Source organism: Halyomorpha halys, unplaced genomic scaffold, assembly GCF_000696795.3.
Source record: "Halyomorpha halys isolate HHAL.00 unplaced genomic scaffold, Hhal_1.1 Scaffold1223.1, whole genome shotgun sequence".
NCBI classification, from domain to species: domain Eukaryota; kingdom Metazoa; phylum Arthropoda; class Insecta; order Hemiptera; family Pentatomidae; genus Halyomorpha; species Halyomorpha halys.
Window position 1 is genome coordinate 242,527 of NW_027112441.1, and position 17,363 is coordinate 259,889.

At 30.3% G+C, this 17,363-nt stretch overlaps 1 protein-coding gene across 1 annotated transcript in view; it reads left to right on the forward strand.

Annotated features, from left to right (window-relative positions):
• The window catches only part of LOC106688870 (uncharacterized), a gene marked incomplete in the record, with an annotated part of 79,735 nt that overhangs the window by 53,466 nt on the left and 8,906 nt on the right, over positions 1-17,363 (forward strand). Inside the window, 3 exon segments of the mRNA XM_014433551.3 lie at positions 3,018-3,082; positions 4,810-5,011; positions 13,290-13,435. Coding sequence (XP_014289037.1) covers positions 3,018-3,082; positions 4,810-5,011; positions 13,290-13,435 — 413 coding nt within the window.

Here is a 17,363-nt window from a genome sequence, read left to right on the forward strand (position 1 = left end):
TATATTTTATTACTTTTTTTCTTGACTATTGTAGATATATATTTTTGTGGGTCTTGAGGATCTTATAATAAGACTGCATTTTTCACTAATTTATTGTTTGCACGCCCTGCAATGAAAAAAGAAACAGTTTTTTAGAACAAATACTTTCTTCAACTAATTATTATAAAACTACATGTGCATAGTATTATTTGAGATTAATAACCAAGGGCGTGCCAAGGGTCAAAACTAGTTAGGGGAGGCAAGCCATAGTCAATCAGGGGAGGGGGCAAGCCATACTCAATTAGATTGTTACATTCCAGCACGGAAAATGCGAATGAAACTAAAATTTCAAGAACATTATTCATAATTTATCAGTACTTTATTAGCTATTAAAATTAGTATTGGCTTGAAAACAATTTTTTTTATTAAACTAATAATTTTTCGTCACTTCTAGGAGGGCCCCTCCGCTGGGTATGCTCATGGTAATAACTATTACAATTACTTTATCTATTACAGTGTGTTTTACATCATTGCGATCCAACTAACTCGAGGTTTGTACTAGAAAGGAATAAGTTTTGAAATTTAGGTAGAGAGTTTGCTTTGATTTTGGTCTTGTTTGTTTGTTGGTTTTGAAAGGGCGTTTAACAGCCTGGTCATCAACGCCCGTTGGTTGTTGGTTTTGGTAAGGTCTAGTTGTTCCACAGTCATAGCTTTGGTATGGTGTACTGACCCACACCACTGGGACTCATTACCATGAGATTTGAAATATTATCTAGCTAGGTAATTATAATTTGTTTAATAATCGTCACGATAATGAAAAGAAGATAAGTAACTGTTCTGTTTATGTTAAAAATAAGGTATGATAAATATATAATCATAATAATTAAAGGCTGATTATGAAGTTAGTCTGATGGATGAATTTAATGACTCTTTCTATTACGGATTCGTCGTTTCTCAAGGTCATTAGAACATTTGTTGGTATCCCTAACTGGTTCAGAGTTAATTTGTAATGATGACATTCTTCAAAAATGTTTTTGACGGTCAGATTACTATTACTATTACATTTCGAACATTTTGGAGGGGCCTCTCCTGTTATGAGGTGGATGTGTGTCAATCGGGTATATCCTATTCTGAGTCGGGTGATCACTACTCCTTCGCTCCATCTACTTCGGCTTGATGCAATCCAGGACTTCACATCTTTCTTTATAGATTTCAACTTACTGGATGGACTTGCATCCCACATTTCCTGCCATCTTTTATTAATGCATTCCTTTAAAGGGCGAGCAAGTTCCTTTGCAGTTAAAAGTGCTGCGGTTCTACCTGGGAGGACTAGCGCTTCTCTAGCAGCATTGTCGGCCATCTCATTTCCTGCAATACCAACATGCCCAGGAACACAGATAGCCCATTCTTTCTAGCAGGCAGTCTTATTTCTTTTTTGGATTTTTTCTTTTTATATTTACTGTTGTTAATTGTGTTGTATGTATTAATTAGGTTCGCGTAACATGAATTTAAATTTTGTACATCCAATTTTTTTTATATTGCACGATTCTTGGATTTTTCTATAGCAATAATTTCTTTTAAATTTCGCTTAAAGTTGTTTTTTTCCCGATGTATGGTTTTTAGTGCATCAAATTTGAATTTATGTCTTGTTTGTATAAAATGTGTAGCGAGAGCAGTTTGTTCAGGTTGTTTACTATAGAGGTACGACTATATTTGTGTTGATATACCCTGAAGTACCAAAATAGGATTTCCCGCAGTTCTCTTCACATGGAATGTCGTACATTAGGGGTGTTGTTAGTGATATTGTGTTAAATGTAAAATGTTTTACCATGTTAAATGCTATAAGTTTAGCATTGTGAGCAGCCCTATTTAAAGTCATGTAAAATGATAAATGCATAAGAGCTCCTAGTGGATTTTCTGAGCAACTTGTTTAGTAACCTTTCCTTCCAAAACTTTTTTTGTTATTGTTTAATTCTAAGTTTTGATTAAACTAATTTATTTCAACATTCCTAAAATAAGGGAAAAGTAGAAGTGTAAAAGTTTGGTTACTGATTATATTTTTTAAAAAGTCCAAAACACAAGAAAAAACAAGAAAAAACAAGACAAAACACAAAGTACGAGTAAGTAACCTAACACGACAACAAATAAAATGATGACAAGCTCAGCTGGTCTGTTTCGTGATGTCATACTCCATTTAACTGACCAAGTAACAGACTCTCAGCAATGTCGTTTAACATCGTTTTTACTTGGTAAAAGAAGGAAATATTTCTCCATTTAACATAAGTTTTTCCATTTAACACGCTTTAACATGTTAAACTAAAGGTCATGAATACTCCTACTGTATTAGATTGTAGCTCTATTTTATCTTTGTCTTTCGTATTGGTGTTAACTTTGGATAAATTGGCCGTGTTTTTTTATGTAATTGCGCGATCGTTTTTATTTTGGTTATTGTTTAGAGTTTTTGAAATCCTCTTTGGTAGTTTTGATAAATAAGGAATTGTGTAGTATCTTTTGCTGTTGGTTTCTTGGGGTTGATGTATCAATGTTAGTATTTGCTTTAGTAATTGACAGACTAGTTTAAGTGGATACCCATTTGTTTGAAGGAGATATACCACTTTATTATTTGCTCTTTCTAGGTATTTAGGGGATGTTAATTTTCGCGCCCGGTTAATTAAATTTTTTGTGGTATTGATTTTATATTTTTTTTTTTTGGACATTGGTTGGTATAGTGTATATATCTTCCAGAGTGAATAAGTTTTTCGTCAACATTTTGTTTCTATTTCTCCATTCGATTATCTAATTAAATGTATATCTAAAAATGGTATTTGGTTTTGTCTTTCGAATTCTGTGGTTAAATGTAATCAAGAAGAGTAGTTAAATTCACTTAGAACTATTTCTTGTTAATTTTTCTTCGTTGGTATCTCGGTTATTTTATCATAAACAAATTTATACATGAAGTATATTTGAATTAATATAAAGGGGATACATATATATGTGTGAGTCATAGAATAAATATTTTAATGAACTTAATGTTGTAGGATACTGCGTGGCTCAGAAACCCGAACAGAAATCTCAATACATTGCTGAGGGAGATGGTAAGAGGGTAAGTAAATTATATTTCAAGTTCATAACTAAATTTATATAATATTTTATTCATGTTAAATTATTCAGTATCATTGTTAATCTCGGATTGAGATATGTTTCCTTCTGCTCTTTAATTCACTCGAACTATTATTAATATCATGCTTATTCATATAAACGATACGACATTATCAAGAAAGTTTATTCAACACACATATTTAGTCAAGCTACGTACCTTATGACTATAGTGTACGTAATAAGCAATTACGTTGCCTCCCTGAAGAATATGACTTGAGTTGTATAATTAAGATTCAGTTATACGTAAACGTATATTAATCCTGAATTATACCAAACGATAACTCATCGGTATGCTGAATATGAACGGATGTTTATGTAGGCAATGAATTTTAGGTGGGAATTCGTGAGTTTGAATAATTTGAGGCATGAAAATCGGAAATCGTTAGAGCCGTTTGCTCACAAACATGTTATATACTCAGAAACGGACAGAATAAACATATTTATTCCAATATTTTTTGTATATTTGTATATCGAGTTTAAATTGTTTTAAACATTCTTGGAATATTACTGTGTTATGTGAGAAATAAAACCTATCATTTAGTCAAACTTAACAAATTCCATACATTCGTTTTCAGAATCTTGAGCTTCATTTGTGGTGAATGTGTTGAACTAGACGCGTAATATACATCGCACGTTTCATGACGTGGTTTTCATAGGGTGGGTTCGTCACTCCCACGCCTATTTTTTGTGAGTGCCTCCTATTGGCTACCGGGCCTCACAAATACCCGGGGGGAGGCTGTGAGTGAATATTGTATAATTATATGCTTGAAAAAATCCCGTATAGGGCAGGGGACTCGAACCTTTGGGTTGGCAGACAGGCGCGTAACCACGCTGCTACCGTCACTCCTTTACGCTATTTTTGTGGTTTTCCAAAAAAAAAAAAAATTTAAAGACAAATACATTTTTTTTTCTATAAAAATTCGTATTTTAAGGTTTCTCGAGGTGGTAATAACAAATATAATTTTTTAAGTATTTTTTTTTCTGATCCCCTTAAGAAAAAATAATCTTCTGTCCCAAATAAAATAAATTGATCCAAAGAACTCCAAGTTTCAAAAACTACTTACAACTTACTCTCCTATAAAAAAAAAATAATAATAGCGTACACGTATTCACATTACACAAATATCACACAAACAATTGGTAGATCCCTAACATAGTCACCGACCACCTTTTTTTTCTTATAATCGAAAATTATTTTGATCTCGATATAAAAGTAACTTTCATACATGAGAAAACGCTTGCGGATAAAAAATGAAACAGAAAAGAGAGCTGTAATTATTATAAACTAAAAGAGAAAAATAACTTAAACCTTTGACAACTTCTTATAAAATGCTGTTTATTATTTCCATACCTGTTGTCTGTCAAATTATTTTATCTATTGATCAAAATTATAATTTGATAGTGGGGAATGGTTCATAAGCGAAAAGTTATAAATTTAATATAATAAAATTCTTTTCGTTGACTTAGTGGATAATTATTTTTCTATAATAGTTAATAATTTCGTAATATAGTAACTTGAAATAATCTTACAAAAAAATTGAAATTAAAGATTCTCTATCCGATAATTTATGGTATATTTCAGGATTTTTTACAGCAAGAAAATTTAGACTCTGAGTTTAATGTATGCATGTTTAATTTTTTTTCTTTTAACATGCTTCTATTTATTTCTAGATATACAGAGAGAGAGAACCAGATTGCTCTGAGGTTTGCCTCTGCCGGGACGGTTCGTTGACATGCAACACAATCTGTGTCGAAAGGTTACCATGTCAAACTGACTTTGCATTCTACAATCACGCAGCTCCAGCATACCAGGCCTACAGGGGAAGGTGTCTTTGTTATTCTGGAAGATTCATCTGCATGAGACCTCCACCAGGTAACAGATAAAATATGTATATTTAATTTAATATACATATAATATTTAATATAAATTTTAATTTCTCATATTAGTGCCTTAAACGTGATATTTATTTATTATCGAAGAAGTAACTTTTCTTGAAATCTCCATGAAAATCGAACTACTCACAAAAATCATATGTATTGGTTTTTGATAACCTGACCTACATTTTATCGTTAATTTAAATGGACTTTAACCTGTGTAAAATGAATTTTATTAGGTTAATTGTCATTTCGTAAAATAAAAAAAAAAATAGTCAAAACCAATAAAGTTAGAAATTCATTTACCTATCAAGTTTAAAAATTTACATTTTAAAATCTTATGTAAGTGATTCTCATTTCACGGGGAAGGTTTTGTCCATTATTTTTTTTCCAGTACTTTACGATGATTTCTTCATTAATAAAAAGAGAATATTAAAGAATAATTTGATTATATAGTTGCTGTAGGCAACTAAAGTTTCATAAACACGCCATATTCCATTCTCAATTTTGTAGCAAATATCCCTATTTTTTTTTTTTTTTTGTTAATTACAGTCAGTACATGTGAAATTTACGAACGATAACTTAAGAATTCATGATCATATTTTTCTTTAATTTTTATTAGCAATGCCGTGTGTTTATATGTCTACAAACTCATTCCTCTCATTTTAGGTCTTAAAAAATAGAGAACAGTGGGGATTTTTTTTTTTATACGAATATAGTTGTACCCCTGAGCTCTTCGACCTACTAACTGAGTGAAGAATGTACTTGTGGAAGCGATTGTCTAAACTTCCTAAATTAAGTCACTTACCTTTATTTTTGTCATTGCCACGACCTTTATTATTTCACTGATTATATTTAGTATGATAATTGCATGTAGTAGGACAGTTTACAGGAAAGATATATTGTGACCTTAGTCCTGCGAATTTCTTCGGAAATATCATTACCAAGTTTAAAACTCATGTTATTACCACGCCAGAATTATTAGCGCGGTAAGATCATCAATTTAATCATTACTACTTAAAGTACATTTAATGGTCTTCTGAAATAATTTTTTTAAATTCTTTCTACCGTCTTTTTATTGTTTAATTGTCCATAATTATCAAAAGTATCTATAAATTTATTTATAGGTGATAGATACGCAAAAAAATCTTAATTTTACGAAACAGTTTACTCTTTTTTTTTTTTTATTTTATGATAATTATATACCATTTATTGACTAATACTTATTGATACTCATAATGAGGCAATTTCTCACATTGATATTATTTTCACTTTTCAACACTTTCAAAAAAAAAAAATCTGTCTATTGTGGATTCGCTTAAAAATAGGTCATGCAAAGTGGGTTACGACTGTAAATCAATTTATTTATAACTCAGTTATAGCCAAATCAGCCTCTATAGGTTTTCTTTATAAATTACAAGATTAATAGCAAAACCTCGGGATCTCTTTGAATCCGGCTTGCATTAGAGGAGGACTAACAGGGTTCACAGTCGGCCAGGTCAAGTTCTTTTCATATATCTTTTACTGGGCAATCAGAGGTTTCATATGTAGTGAAGACAGATGCGTTGGGATGTCCGTTTTATAAACCATCTCGAGAATGAGAACTAAGATACTATCTTGAGGAATATTGGTGGGCTGAAAAATCAGGATTTACTTTGAACGTTCTGTCAGTGAGGTAGATACAAATTAATAGGAAATACATGGCAGATAGAAATTGGCAGTTTGTATAGAATTCTCGGATGTCAAGCACTTTAAAAACTAATTGGTAGAAATGTTACTGAATATCAAAATAACTTTAAACAGACAATTAGGTTTGAAATATCAAACAAATTTTCAAAATATATTTTTTTTTATTATGGCAATTAGCAGGAATAGATTATAGCAATACCCCGTTTTGCGCGACCATTCATTCGCGACATTATATATATATATATATATATATATATATATATATATATATATATTATATGTACATATTAACAATTACGTGTGTATTTAAACCTAATGTATACGCATCATGCCTAAACTAACCAAAATATTCTAAATTAAAGATTCTGTAAATGTGATTAGAGACTATATTATCTTATCATTATGTAATTTTATTTATTTATTTTTCATACACATAGTTTGATTATGTTCATTTTGTTTATTCTTCTGTTTGTATGTATTTTAAGAAGTTTTTTTTTTGTATTTATTTATTTATTTTTTTTTTATTCATTTATTTATTTTATTTTAGTTTGTATGAGATCATTCATCACTATTACCTATTGCCCACAACTGTGTGGCAGATTGTAATATCTATCAATAAATAATAAAATAAAAAAAATTAAAGATTCAGTTAATATTTTTAACGATAAGTCACTAGCTTTCAATACCAGTGACGTGTTTAAAAGAGAAGCACAAGGATGTTCTGTAGTCCTGCTTTTTCCTCCAGAGTTGGGAGATTAAGATCACAGAACACAGAACAAACTGTATTATTCATGTTCTGTAAACAAACCTGATTCAGGGTTCTCAAAACCGATTGTATTTTGTGTTTACATTAGTAACTGATTGTTAATTTTTGATTGTAAATAGTGTTGTTCTCAAATCTGGGAGGTGTGATCACTGATTATTGTACGACATTAAATTTTAAAACGATTTCATTATTTGAGAATTAATATATTTATCATGTTCTGTAAAAACAAATAATAATAAAATTGGATTTTCATTTCATTCATTGCACACAACAAATGCATATTTTTATTTTACTTATGAAAAATATCATCTTCCCCTTACGAAAGTGGCAAATTTTTATTTAAATCAGGACTACACTTTTTGATTTTCAAGGGTTAGGCCGAGCTATTATTGGGAAATTAATAAATATTTCGAATCGATAATTTCTTCACTATGTGTATCGGTGACATAACATGACATATCAAACTCTCTCCTGGAAAAACCACGTCTTTTTCACCCTGAAGCGTTTAAATTATTTTCGTCACATACTTCCTTTTGAAACCCGCAGGCTCCTGGTTACTTCCTAAATATTCCCCCACTTTGACTATTGCTGTATGGTTTACAGGGGTGTCTCAGGGGATCTCGAAGCAAAATTAAAACGGTTAAATAATTGCTTTGTACGATTCATCTTTGGGGTCCCCAGGGACGCCTCTGTCACCCGATTTTATGAAGAGTTGAAGTGGCTTTACCCCTCCTTCCATCGTAAATATTTCCTTTCTCTATCAAGTTATCCAATCCCGCCGTCCATCGTACATCTCAGATATTCTTCAATTTAAGTCCTCAGTGCATTCCCGCAATACCCGCTCACGGCCTTCAGACTTATATGTAACTCCCCATCGAACCACAGCCTTTGGTAGATCTTTCCTCATCCCTATGGAATTCTATTTCCTCCTTTATTCGTAGTTCTAACACCCTTCCAATCCTCGAATCCCGTATCGACTACCTTCTGTCCATCCAATTCCGGAAGTATAACAATTGAAAATTTCCAAAAAGCTTTATATATTTTCTGTATTTTATGTTTTAGATCTTCATTTATAATTGTAAATATGTACAATAGCAGAAATTATATCTGTTCATTTATTACTTTTTAGTTTAATTGTATTTGATTTTTTATCATTTTTTTTTTCTTTTCATTTACTATCAGAAGTCATCTTATGTTTTATGATATGACAAGTGGTTTCATTTTATTTATTTTATCATTATTTTATATATTCTGTTAATTATGGTTGTTTAATTGTATATTTTTAAATTCACTGTATTATTTTATTTTATGACATCTTGTAATTTCATCTCTATTTTGTAAATTACTCTAAGGCTCTAAAGCCTAATTTTGATGCCTGTAAATTATTTTAAAGGGATCAATCCCAGAATAAATACAGATTATTATTATTATTAACATAACACCAGCAATAATAGAAGGCAATCATTCCCGGCCAATCCGCCCCACTAAATCCAGATTTCATGACGGTCTTATATCATCTTGGAAACATGTATTTAAAACGGGAACAGGAGACTTAAGTTAATTAAATCGTGCAACATTTTAAAAAGTTATCATTGCTAAACCAAAGTTATAATTGGAAAACCGCATATAAGGTTAATATACATTTTATTGTTTAAAAAAAAATTATATTTATTTATACTTTTAATTAATTAAAAATAGATAATCTGTTTTTCAAAATACATCTTTACATCTTATACACCATTAATCTCCAAACTATTTCGTTTTCAATTAAATTTCAGAACTAATATCATTGAATAATATTAAATGCACATTGAAAATCTACTGGAGATATACAATTAATTAAACGAGCTAATCACAATGAACAATAGAATGGGAAGAAAAAAAATTTTCTCTTCTGACGGTTTCACCACAAAGGATTAAAGATTAAAAGCACAGCCCTTTGCTGTCCAAACCCAGTTCAATTCATCCTGTTTTTGAATTTGGAATAGAAACGTGGTTTACGTTTCAAAGGAATATTTCGAATGTTTTGTGCTATAATGTTTATGTATCAGCGAATAATGTTTATTGTCTAATAAATGAATGAAGTTATAATGAAGAAGGGGGACGGGTCAGGTAAATCTGCTAAACAACAGCTCATCGGTCCCAATGATGACACCATCTTTCACAAGAGAATTAGATCACTGTTATGATTCGCTAAGGCATTCCAGATATTTAAAAAAAATAATAATATTAACCTAACAATGATTCAGATTCGGACTACATACGATCTGTTGTCATTTTAATAACAATAATTTAATATAATATATTAATATTTTTTTTTAAAAATTGCTGAGGTGAAGAAAGCTTCCAGTTAAAATAAACTACTATTCTATATTTTGTGCCTGTAAAACGTTTCGGGATTTATCCCATACTCATGTACTATTGTATCCTCATATTTTTCAATTTTATCAATTTCCACAGTGAAATTTTGTCATTTATATACATATAGTTTATTTTTTTAAAAATAATGTGGTTCTAAAAATGTTTAAACTGTATGTATATAAATGACAAAATGTTATAATGGAATTTGATACAAGTACAACATATAGAATAGTAATATATTCTTCACCTTAGCAAATTAAAAAATTAATATAATCAATTTACTTAAAATGAAAATCCAGAATATATTAATATCAATATATACACCTAAAAATGAAGCAAATAAATAAATAAGGAAAGACGTTATCGAATTAATTTAATGTATTTATTTAAGGACCTGAAAATTAAAGAGTTGGTTTAAAAATATTAATTAATTCAAAGGTAGGCAATGAAGCGAGTGAGGGCAAGTCTATAGACTGGATTTATTTCAATTTATCACAAATGGAAACTCTCCTAACCAAACAAGTTTGTGAAAAATTACCATTTACCCCTCCAGTTCACCCTACTTACTTTGACCTTTTTTTTATGGAATTGTTTTTATTATGAAACGTTACAATCTATCTCAATCAAATAAAATATTAAGGTATCAAAAGATAGTATTATAACTACTGTGTGAGGCTGGGTGGACCCAGGAGGGATAGATAACCTACAGAATTGACTCATGGATAAATAATTATCTGCCATAGGCGGATTCGAACCCTGTTCCTATTAGTTTGTATAAGGTTACCTATTGTTCCTATAAGTTTGTAGCACAGCACCTTATCTCAGCGTTCCAATAATTCACTGGCGTAAGCCACCTACCACCATTACCTTCATTGGACTCTTCACATACCTTAAAATGCCAAAAGGCAATCCAAGGAATTTTCTATTGAACATTATACTTGCTATATGTATAATGTTCAATAGAAAATTCTCCATATTAAAACCTCTTCATATTCTACTTAGTAAAAAAAAAAACTGTATCTGCAACACCTGTGCACAGTGCAATTTTTCCTTTCCAAATCCTGTACAAAGCCAGTTTGATTTTATTTTTTGGGGCTGGAACACGTCCAATATAAACTGATTTTCTACATTATTTCTTGATTATCAACTGTAATTAAGTTTAGATTGTAAAGTTTTAAATTCTAATATATTTCTTTTACACACAAATTTTGAATGGATTTATTATTGCAGTGGTGGGAAAATTCTGATTTATATTAATAATGTGTTTAAATATGAAAACAATTACTGAATAAATCTAATTGATATAAAGTTTTTTCTTAAATAGTAGTATATCTTACATAATGCCGATTTTACAAGAGAAGCATATAAACTTTTTGAAGATGCATTTTTTCAAATATTGACATCAAAGTTTATTGCATTCTTCTACTTTTTTTATATTAGATATTTTTCCCTTTTAGAACTAAATATACCAAATTGGCATATTGTACCAGTACTTTACCCATTTTTCCGAACAATTTTTCAACATTTTGGTTTTTAGATAAAAATATCTTCGAATTAACCAAGTCATATTTTCACTGTAAATTATACAATATTTGAAGAAAAGTCGGAAACAAAATCAACACAGAAATTGAAAAAAAAAATAAGTGAAAAAAATCTTAAATAATTAGATTATATAAAATTAACAACTATTGATATTCATTTTAAAAAAGTAACCTCATGGTGTACGCATTATAAAGCATTTTTCATGTGGTTAATGATGAGAAAACGGCAATTGTGTTACAGAATAAATAACTTTTAAGAATGTTCATACGACCATGAAATGAATCTTTATTTTGGTAAAGAAAATATATTAGAGATGCTGAAACATAGTTTGCAGATTCAATAAAATAGAAGTATAAAATATTTAGAGATGTCTCAACTCACATCGGTTGATTGGAATAATTATCTTTGTGAATTTTATACATGGAAAATAAAAAAAACACACTTCCTTCCTCAATAATTGGTTTTCGGAGGGATTCGTCGATGAATGTTTTTTGGAATTTGTTTAGGACAGATCAGAATCCACATTGTCAGAAGTAATCGAAAGAAGAATACATCATAATAAAGGTAACTGAATCAGATTCATGGAAAGGATTCATGATTTTTTATAGAATGGGCTACAAATAGCAAACTGTAAAACAAAAATATCGCTTTTTCAATCCAAACACACTAGCGATAATGCAAAAAATCGCAAGATTGTGGGGATCGGCTAAATGGAGAAATAGAAGGAGACGAGGAAGAAATCGGAAGTTGGTATAGAATATTTTTGGTTAGCAATAAATAAAAATTAGTTTTTTTTGTTGTTTTTTTTACATAAATACGTATGTTTTTATTATTTCAGTTTAAATAATTTTATTTACAGGAAGTGATGATACTATAATTAGCAAATACCTACCGTTCTCTAAAGCGAGACTACACTATCTTTAGAACACGTAAAGAAAAAACAAATTTTTTTTATTAGTCCCACTATCAAACCAAAGCAACGATACACGGTACCATCGATGAGATGATTGGATGTTGGTTTAATAAAAAAAATTAATTATTCGACCTGTATATTTAATTTAGACTCATAAAAAAAGTAAGGTAGGGATAGAAAATATAGCTTGAAGGACCCCACCTGATCCCTCGCCTAAATCCTCGAACCCCAGGTAATTTTCCTATCATGTTTGCGAAACTTAATTACAACGCGGTGAAGAACTACAGCTGTATTTGTTCTGTAGATAGCTTGTTTTCGGTTTGTGTGTTCTCGATCAGCTGGTCAAAGGTCGATGGAGTGGGATTTAAATTAATTACAAAATTGGTCGAATTTTCTACTTTGTTTGTAAAGTATTGTAAATAATAAAACTTTATGGAAATTAAATTAGTTTCACCATCTTACATGTTTCAACAATTATCTCTTATTATTCATCTTGAAATTTAAACATTCACTTACTGTGAGTTGACCTTAATTTAATACATCGAATGGTGAAAGTAAAAACTGATAATTGTCATAGTAACCATGAAAACGAGAAAAGACTTATTTATAAATTCAGTTAAAATGTGCTGCATTCCGACTGTATAATACTACTCTAATTTTGTTTCAACCTGGGAAAATATTTGACGTTCGGTTAGTTATAAAATTTTTCATTGTTTATATTTATCTATATTTTATTACTAATGACGATGAGAGATGTTCAAATAAACAAAAAATTAAAGATATTTCATAGGAAGGTTTTTAGAAAAGTCAGAATTTAATTCCTGTATTGCTGTTTCAAAATATTGCTTAAGTAATAATCTATACTATAATGTTATATATCATATAATATCCTCCTAATTAGGAACAGATTTTCCTACATAAATGACTATTTCCGAAAAAAATGTACAAGCTACAAAAGATATTTTAATACCTAATAAATGTCGTTACTAAAATGTTTGATTACAGAACTGTACGACTTGAAGCAAGGAGTGTTCCTCTTTCTTGGATACAGCGAGCTAGATGAAAGAAAACTTAGGGCTATAAATCAAATGGAAGTACAAGATGCTGTAACATCATTACAAGACTTACTTCGACTCCACGTCAAGCCAAAGGTAAGCAAAAGCAATCAAAAAAGTATTAACCACTGAACATTTATTGTCGTTATTTATTTAAGGAATATATTATTATTTGTGGGTAGGCATTTTAGAAACTTTCATTGCTAGTAAATGGTTGATAAAACGAATTTCTATTTACTTATTTATTTAAAAATATAATCCAAAACTATGCACCTTGGTTCAGCAGGATATTTCATTGTTGTCGGAAATAAATTCTACTGCCAATCACTAATCATATTTAATATACTTCTCTTGACTGTTGACAAACTTGAAAGTTCAGACCAAAAATATAATTGTATAAGAAAACTATTTATTGTTAACCAACGGCTTCGTCTGGGCCAAATGAAAAAACAAGATACAAACATTATAGAATTGACAGAACATTAAAATAAAAAACATTTCAAAACAATTGTTATCTTTATAAAGTATATAAAAAAGAAATAATAATAATAATATAAGGATGTATACATGTAGGTGGATTAATAAATACAACCAGGGTCCTGTTTCATAATGAAAGCTAATAGTATTAGTTGAAAATACAAGTATGGAAACAACGTGTTAATTACACTAATACTTGTTTTTTTCATAATAGGGAGGACTATTAGTGATATTATAGGAGTTAAATAGTACTAAAGTGCTATTGTACAAGTCATTGCAATTGTATTAAGTTAAATCGATTAGACTAATAGTATTAGTTTTTACTTTATTATGAAACAGAGCCCTGGTTGTATTTATTAGCAACTAGTTTCTAGTCCACCTACATGTATACTGCCTTATACTATTATTATTATTTATTTTTTATATACTTTATAAACATAAAAATTGTTTTGAAATGTTTTTTATTATAATGTTCTGTCAATTCTATAATGTTTGTATCTTTTTTTTTTCATTTAGCCTTGACGAAACCCTGCAAAGTGGGGCAAAACGTTGGTTAATAATAAATAGTTTTCTGTTACTATTTTGATAGCTTTATTGGCCTCTATCTTCCTACAATCTACTTCATACGGTTAACTATCTTCTTCCATAAAAAAATTCCATAATTCAAAACATAGTTATTAATTGAACTACAATCTCTTGGGTTCAGTATGTTGATTACTTAGAATTAGAACAGGACAAATCTTTAATGTTTTCCAATGACCTACAAAACAAATGGAATAGAACTAAAAAATCTGCAAAATTACCTCATACTTTAGTAGATTAGTAAAAATCTTAAAGTATCTGCAAAAAACAAATTAATATTATACAAACCCATCCTCCTACCGTCCTATCGCTTTGTTACCTATCATGGGCAAAATCCTTGAGAAACTCATCTTAAGACCCCTGTACCCTATCCTTGATTCCAATCACATAATCCCAGATCACCAGTTTGGTTTCCGAACATCACACTCCACTATCCAGCAATGCCATCGTGTGGTTGATGTTGTCTCGTCTTCATTGGAGCGCGGAATATACTGCTCGGGAGTCTTTCTTGATGTAGAACAGGCTTTTGATCGAGTCTGGCACCCAGGACTGCTATACAAGATCCGTAAATTCCTACTCCCTACATACTTCCTCATTATCCGTTCTTATCTCTCCGACAGATTATTTCAAGTAAATTACAACGGCGCTTATTCATCCCTATTCCGTCAGTCTGCTGGTGTACCTCAGGGTAGTATCCTTGGTCCTATCCTATATACAGTTTTCACAGCTGAAATTCCAACCCATCCTAACACAATCCTCACCACGTATGCCGATGACACATGTCTATTGTCAGTGAACAATGATCCTTACATTGTATCCCAAACCCTTCAATCCCACATCAACACCCTTGAAGAATGGTGCCAAAACTGGAGGATTAAAATAAATTCCAATAAATCCCACCAAATCACATTTACCCTTCGACGCAAACCTTCGTCTTGCCCTACAGTATCTTATAATAATACCCCACTCATTCCTGTCGAACAGATCCGTTACTTAGGACTACATCTCGACAAACGACTGACATGGAATCCTCATACAAGACTAAAAAGACAAGAAACTGCTCGTAGATTCCGACTATTGCAACATTTACTAGACAAACGGTCTAAATTGCCAATCTATTACAAAAGACTGATCTACATGACTATTATAAGGCCTATCTGGACATACGGAGTTGAGCTTTGGGGCTCCACTAAACCATCAAATTCCTCCAGAATCCAATCCTTACAGTCCAAAATCCTTCGTAAAATCCTTAATGCTCCTTACTTTGTCACTTATCAAGTCATCCATCAGGACCTCAATATTCCATATGTTGCCGATTTGGCCAGAACCAGATACCGTTCCTTCCATAATAAACTTCTCAACCACCCAAATCCACTTGTTTCTAACCTGGCTTCTCCTTCATTACCTAATAATCCTCCTAGGCGTCTGAAAAGAAGATGGCCTCGAGATCTTCTCCTCTAGAAATGTTATTGGAGTTCTATCAGTGACATGTTTTTATCATGTCACTATGTCACCTACCGCAAATTTACTTGTTGTATATATGTGTATACAGTTGTAAATATCAATAAATAAATTATTAAAAAAAAAAATATTATACAAAACAGTAATACGCCTAATAATGACTTATTTTGATCCAGTCTGAAGCAATACATGTGATTCAAGCTAAAGGAAATTAGATGTTATTCAAAACATATGTCCGAGGATAATTCACAACTATCCTCGCTACCCAAGAATTTTAAGTATGTCAGACTACCAGATCTAGACAATTAAAGAGTGCACATAATTTACTGGCACTTAACATTTTCTTTCTTACTCCCATATCCGACAACTATCTATAAAAATAATTGAAGACTACAATACATCACTAACAGATACACCCACAAATGTACTAAACATATACTGTTAAATTAAGCTAAAATCCTAAATTTTAAAAAATATGTTTATTGTATATATTTTATTTTATTTACTAAGAGTATTAACTTTTCTTGATTATGACATTAATAATGTTTTCCTTATTTATAATTTATCTTTATTTAATTTGTTGGATATTTAAATTACTCTCATTTTGAGCAAATTAGCTTATGAATTACTTTAACTTGTAGAAGGGCAACACTGAAACTATACCCTGAAGGTGGAGACCAAGTAATAAATAAAAATTACAGAGGGATCCATCAGACGTTTTACTAAGAATTTACGAGAAAAAAATCCTTGTTTGCTATTTAGTTTTTCCATGCTGTGTAACTTTCCAAAGCTGTGTTAGAGAGTTTGATACATCAAAGTCTGATAAATTAAAGGTAAACAAATTTGGCACTTGGGAACCCAATAATTACCTGGCCCTTTTTCAGTTATAACCTTCGTTTTTAATTGAAGAAGTTTGCCGCCTAAATGGATTAAACTTTGCGATCTGAAAGGAATAAATTATAACCTTGACTTGGCCAAGCTACAAGGATTTCACTCGTTTATACAATGGCAATTTTATTTATGTAAGGTATTATGTTAACTAAGTTTTTCCTTAAAAATTTAAATTAATAGCATGTATTTATTTATTATTTGTAGGATAGCCCCCATAGAGTTGATCAAAACTCAACATAACGATGAACTATTTAAAAAATATATATATATATAAACTAAAGACATAAACAATTAAATATAAAAGAAATGAAACAAAGAATATTCATTTACTCTGGATAATATCTAAAACTTTACAATATTATTATATTTCTTTTTCTGTTATGTTATGAATAAATAAATATGGATTATCGAATATATATGTATATTTTTTTCCTCTGTAGTAAGCTTTAGAAGAGGCGTATATTTTAAATACGTTGTGCATACACCATGCAAAAATTATACTATAAGCTTGCATTGTTGCCTTAGTAGTGAATGTATTTAAGTATAAAATGTTATTGAAAATTATTTACAAAAGACTTAATACACAAAAAAAAAGATGTGGGAGGGGAAAAAA